Genomic DNA, 6799 nt, shown 5'->3' with positions numbered 1-6799 from the left:
CTGTCGTTGTTTAACCCAAGTCAGTCCTGCTCAAAACATTCTACTGCTGGCCATGCTGGGGCACTGCCTTGAAGGGATTTTAGTCTAACAAATTGACCCGAGTATTTTTTTTTATTTTCTTTTAATCTGGTACTTATTCCATTTTTTTTTTTTTTTTTTTTTGCTGAACTGCTTAGTTAAGGAGACATAAGCAAACCATCACCGGATGTCAGTTGGTGATGATGGTGGTGAGGACAAACCCAAAACCACACACACATACACACACACACACACATATACATGCAGTTTCCAGCTACCAATGATCAAAAGTGTTTGATTACACGATCCTTCATTTTGTTTCTTTTTTTTTTTTAATTTTCTTCTTCCAATTCTTAGTGTATTTGGGATCACATCATGTGTACCCTTCGTTTTTAAAATAGTAGCATGGGATTTGGTGGAAAATTTGGTTGCTATTTCTAGTAGTTCTAGCAACCATGAAGATGCACCCACTGTTAGCTTGCCTTCCACATAGTACTTTCATGATGTGATACACAGCAAAGTAATGAAATATGATGCTGAAGAAAGTGTGTTGTGATGCATAGTTCACAAGCATGATGCTTTAGATATATTTATTCCATCACATAAATATATTAATATACTATGCTATACTCTCATTTGCCATCTCTTTATTTCTCTCTCTCTCTCTCTCTCTCTCTCTCTCTATATATATATATATATATATATATAATATATATATATATATATACCGGAGTAAACACATAAATGTGAAACAAGGTGGAAAAAAGAGTACTCAAATACCAGTGGTAGAGTAAAAAAGAGTACTCAAATACCAGTGGTAGAGTAATATGCTAGAATCTAGCAAAAACTGTCCGATGAACGGCAACAGGAAACTCAGAGTAACAGGTTTTGTTGAATTTTCTGCTGCTTTAAATAAAGCATATTACTCTACCACTGGTATTTGAGTACTCTTTTTTCCACCTTGTTTCACATTTATGTGTTTACTCCGGTATATATATATATATATATATATATATATATATAGGCGAGCTGGCAGAAATGTTAGCACACCGGGCGAAATGCGTAGCCGTATTTGGTCTGCAGTTACGTTCTGAGTTCAAATTCTGCCGAGGTCGACTTTGCCTTTCATCCTTTCGGGGTCGATAAATTAAGTACCAGTTACGCACTGGGGTCAATATAATCGACTTAATATGTTTGTCTGTCCTTGTTTGTCCCCTCTGTGTTTAGCCCCTTGTGGGTAATAAAGAAATATATATATATATATGTACATAGATGAAATTTATATAGAAAAACAAAAGACGAAGACTGGTGTATGAACAACAAGCAGGTGTATCAGTTTGATGCTCAGGAAAATGAAAAATTCTTTTATGTTTCAAGCCTACACTCTTCAACAGAAAGGAATAAGAGAAAAAAAAAACAGAGAGTGAATGACAAAAACCTGTAGATTTAGTGGTCAAGCATGTATGTCATCCTATAAATAATGTGGTCTTTTATACTTCTTTTATTTTTCAAAATTAAGATAAACAAAGTTCTTTTTTAATCTAAAATATACTCTCCTTCACTTTCTACAATGCTCTTTCATTGTAGACTTGCAAGGCCCTTCTTTGAAAATTCATTTGTCCCCCGATGAAAAATACTCCTCCGGTACTGTTCTGACCTTGTCTACAGAATTTATATTTTTTCCATCCAAATGATTTTAAAGACTGTGGAATAAATGATAATCAGATGGGGCAATGTCTGGCAAATATGGTGGGTAGAGCATCGTTTCCCATTCAAATAGCTCCAGCCTTTGGAATGTCATCCTTGCTGTATGTGGCCAAGCATTATCCTGATGGAAGGACATCTTTCATCAAAGATGGTTGTTGCTCTTCTAGCGCTGACTTAAGCTGCTTGCAGTAGATCTCCTTTGTTATCATTTGGTTTGGGTTTTAAAGTTCGAAGTGGACTAAATCTATCATATCCCACAAAACAGAAAACAATAACTTACATGGGTGAAGAGTGGAGGCACATGGCTTAGTGGTTAGGGTGTCAGCATCATGATTGTTATTTGTGGTTTCGATTCCTGGGCTGGGCGATGCATTGTGTTCTTGAGCAAAACACTTCATTTCACATTGCTCCAGTCCACTCAGCTGGCAAAAATCCACTCACAAGGCTTTGGTCAGCCCAAGGCTATAGTAGGAGACACTTGCCCAAGGTGCCACACAGTGGGACTGAACCCGGAACCATGTGGTTGGTAAGCAAGCTACTTACCACACAGCCACTCCTGTGCCTATGTATAGATATTTATAACATGTATTATATAATATATATTGCAATTACGTCTAACACTACATTCTGTTACCTTTTTTAATCTTTTGTTTGTTACAGTCATTCTACTGTTGGCCATGCTGGGGCACTGCCTTGAAGGGATTTTAGTCTAACAAATTGACCCGAGTATTTTTTAAAATTTTCTTTTAATCTGGTACTTATTCCATTTTTTTTTTTTTTTTTTGCTGAACTGCTTAGTTAAGGAGACATAAGCAAACCAATACCGGACGTCAGTTGGTGATGATGGTGGTGAGGACAAACCCAAAACCACACACACACACACACACACACACATATACGCAGTTTCCATCTACCAAATTCACTCATGTGGCTTTGGTTGGCCTGTGGCTATCATAGAAACCACACACACACACACACACATATACGCAGTTTCCATCTACCAAATTCACTCATGTGGCTTTGGTTGGCCTGTGGCTATCATAGAAACCACACACACACACACACACATATACGCAGTTTCCATCTACCAAATTCACTCATGTGGCTTTGGTTGGCCTGTGGCTATCATAGAAAGCATATGCCCAAAGTTGTGCACAGTGGGGTTGAACCTGAGACCAGGTGGTTGCAAAGCAAACTTCTTAAGCATACAGCCATATGTGTACTTGTCCAATCCTTCTTTCTTTTTTGTGTGATTCGGCTGCTATTTCTAGCAACAGTATAGGAGCACTGTCTGTGGTTTCCTAAATAAATGGTAATATTTATGCTATGTAAGGTGGGGAGCTGGCAGAATTGTTAGCACACCAGGCAAAATGCTTAGTGGCATTTCTTCAATCTGAGTTCAAATTCCACCAGGGCTGACTTTGCCTTTCATCTTTCCAGGGTTGATAAAACAAGTACCTGTTGAGCGCTGGGACAAAGTTATTGACCCCCCCCCCGAAGTTGCTGGCCTTGTGCCAAAATTTGCTGGTGTGTTTATGTCCCCGTCACTTAGCAGTTCGGCAAAAGAGACCGACAGAATAAGTACTGGGCTTACAAAGAATAAGTCCCGGGGTCGATTTGCTCGACTAAAGGCAGTGCTCCAGCATGGCCGCAGTCAAATGACTGAAACAAGTAAAAGAGTAAAGAGAGATATAGATATAACATGAAGTAAAAAAAAAAAAAAATCGCAAAGGACTGGAAGAATGTTGAGAGTCCACGTTGGTTAGAAGCAGTCAGTTGCTTTTAGCTTGATAAATCATGTAATGGTGATAAAATAAATATCACACACACTGATATCGTGATATCGTTCCTGTTGTTGTTGTTGTTGTTGTAATTGAGTAACCCTGGCAACTGTTTAGACATGTCACAGCAACCTAATGGACCAGCCATTTATTCAGATACCATGGCAGCATGGAAGCCAGACATTAAATCATGATGATTTCCATTGCATCAATTTATGATAAGCTATTCCAGCTTCACTCTAGGATATCTGCCCTAAAATTAGAACTTAGAACATCTGGTTAACATTGCAAACTAAACGTTGCATATTTAACACAACAAGCTACTCAGATGGTCACGGTATACACAACATTTAGTACAGTGACATTATTACATTACACACACAACAATATATATGCACCCATAAGGAACCTTAAAAACCTCCTCCTTCATTCTCAACAGTGTCCCTCCCCACTAATATCTTCTACTGATTATTCTTTCTGTGCTGTCAGTCATTACTCCCTTTCCCTTCAGCACTTTCTGTTGACAGTTATACCTCATTCTTGTCTCATGCACTGCCTCATATCTACAATCAGCCACCCTTTTCCTTTATTCTCCTCTCACTATATTCAACCCTATGTATCTCTGACCACTCCACCACCATGCTAAAGGGTTCAATAAAAAAAGTGTCCTTTACATATTTATGGTAGTTGGGTGTGTTAGTATGGAAATTTGGCTGCTCTTTCTAGCCAATTAAGTGATCACAGAGAGAGAGGGGGGGGAGAAAGAGAGATGGAAAGAGAGAGAGAGACTCCTTTATCGACTTTTTGTTTGTAAACCTCTTGTGGTTCCTAGTTACAAGGAAAAGTCTGAAAAAGCAGGTGTTGATTTGCATCCATCGCAACTAATCGAAATAGAAGCATGGCTGTTAAAATAGATGCAATTGCATGAGGAAAGTTGAAGAACAATGTAACATTTCAACCATGATGCCATATAAATTAAGAGAAATACTAATTTTTAATTTAGTATAATTTCCTTTTCACTAGTACATTAATAGTTCACTAGTACAGTGGCTCTCAAACTGACAACGTCCATCTGTGTGTGTGTGTGTGTGTGTGTGTGTGTGTGTGTATATGTATTAATGTAAGTTTAAAGGGATATATTATCTGGGTGGATACTGTGATGGCTCTCAGCCATGTTCCAGGTTATGGCTAACCACATTGATTAGTACTTACATCACTTATGCTGTAAATTCCTCCATCAGTAAATCCAGCATGTTCACTTATCTGCAACTGCCAATACTTTGTGCACTGGAAACATGTAGAAGTTGTAATAACAATAAAGATATATTGTATGAAATTGTAAAAGAAAAGGAAATGAATTTTGAGGATGAGTAAGTTTCCATATTCTATACCATTATATATATATATATATATATATATATATATATATATATATATTTAAAATGAGGGTGAGAAATTAGATATTAATTTAATCAACATCGATTTCACACAAGTGGTCTAGCATATAAAAATGCTGAAGGTTCAGTAAAATTGTATTATATACATATTAGAGGGAAACCACTATGTGGACACCCTTATGCTAGAAATAGATCTGCAATGGTCTTACCACTAAGAAAACATTTCTTGAGAACATTTCTTGGTGGTAAGACCATAGCGGATCTATTTCTAGCATAAGGGTGTCCACGTAGTGGTTTTCCTCTAATATGTGTATGTATTTATATATATATATATATATATATGTGTGACGGACTTGCCTGTTGTTAGACAACATATGAAGGCTTGACAATTTCAGCCACACAGATGATTTATTTATGGTGATCAAATGTTTCTGTATATACATGCTCACTCCCTCCATCAAATCGATATTACCTGTACAGGTGCAACGAGTGCCACATGTCTGATGGCAAAATGATTGCAGAGCAACATCAAATGAAGTGCTTTGCTTGAGAACACAATGCAATGCTTGATCTGGGAATTGACCTCACGATCTCACAATCATGAGTGCAACATCTTAACCACTAAGCCATGTGCTTTCACATATGCATATATATATATTATATATATATATATATTTCCGTCCAACCCGTGCTAGCGCGGAAAACGGACGTTAAATGATGATGATGATGATGATTATATATATATATATATGTATCAAATGAAGAAAATGAAAAACAGGACACAAAGGATTTTGTGGTACATATGTTTCGGGGTTTATTGAACAACTTATTCTTACATCAATGCATAATTGATATAACAGGTAGATCAAAAGCCTTCTTCAGCCGCGTACAATTGCCACACCAAAGACTTGTATCACATTATAACAGGTTTGGAGTCTAGCAATACCATATATGCTTATGAGGATTTACTTTCCCAATGAAACTCGGTTTTTTCTCAAACTTTTTCTCAAACCTGTTATAATGTGATACAAGTCTTTGGTGTGGCAATTGTACGCGGCTGAAGAAGGCTTTTGATCTATCTGTTATATCAATTATGCATTGATATAAGAATAAGTTGTTCAATAAAGCCCGAAACATATGTACCGCAAAATCCTTTTGTGTCCTGCTTTTCATTTACTGCATTTGATACATATATCCTATCACCTATGCTACTAGCGGGCATATACAGGTGCTTACATTTATCAAGTATTCACCCTGAATTTATTTATATATATATATATATATATATATATAATTAATTAATAAGGGTGAGAGAATTAGATACTAATTTAATAGTATACCTATTCAACACCAAGTGGCCCAGTGCCTCGAGAAACCTGGATTATTATAATATTTTATAACATATTATAATATTTTATACAAAAATAAATATAAGAGAGTGGTCACTATGTGGCTCACTCTAGCACTAGTAATAGATCCAATAGGTTTCAACCACAAAAATACATGTTTCCTATGGAAGTCAGTACGATTGTTAGCTCACACGAACAGGGCAAATAAAAAATAACAAAAATACAGATTATTTTGGGACAATTGTTTCACTATTAATGAATTAAATGTAATTTTACTCACAATAACTCACTTGTAGCTCCTCAGCCAAAACTATCTGGATGAAATCCACTCGATTGAGTGGATTTCATCCAGATAGTTTTGGCTGAGGAGCTACAAGTGAGTTATTGTGAGTAAAATTACATTTAATTCATTAATAGTGAAACAATTGTCCCAAAATAATCTGTATTTTTGTTATTTTTTATTTGCCCTGTTCGTGTGAGCTAACAATCGTACTGACTTCCATAGGAAACATGTATTTTTGTGGTTGAAACCTATTGGATCTATTAC

At 36.4% G+C, this 6799-nt stretch overlaps 1 protein-coding gene across 6 annotated transcripts in view; it reads left to right on the top strand.

Annotated features, from left to right (window-relative positions):
- The window catches only part of LOC115221734 (copine-3-like), a 59587-nt gene that overhangs the window by 12749 nt on the left and 40039 nt on the right, over positions 1 to 6799 (top strand). For 2 of the 6 annotated variants that reach the window (XM_036510947.1, XM_036510946.1), the window contains exon 1: positions 3621 to 3724. The exons of 2 other annotated variants lie outside the window; for them this stretch is intronic. In XM_036510947.1, the coding sequence (XP_036366840.1) occupies positions 3722 to 3724 (3 nt within the window). In that variant the 5' untranslated portion in view covers positions 3621 to 3721. Of the gene's footprint in view, positions 1 to 3620; positions 3725 to 6799 lie in introns of those variants that run through there. 2 more of the 6 variants (XM_036510943.1, XM_036510945.1) reach the window with 2 other exon arrangements.

This window comes from Octopus sinensis, linkage group LG18, assembly GCF_006345805.1.
Source record: "Octopus sinensis linkage group LG18, ASM634580v1, whole genome shotgun sequence".
Lineage (NCBI taxonomy): Eukaryota > Metazoa > Mollusca > Cephalopoda > Octopoda > Octopodidae > Octopus > Octopus sinensis.
This window is presented reverse-complemented; position numbering and strand designations above follow the sequence as displayed.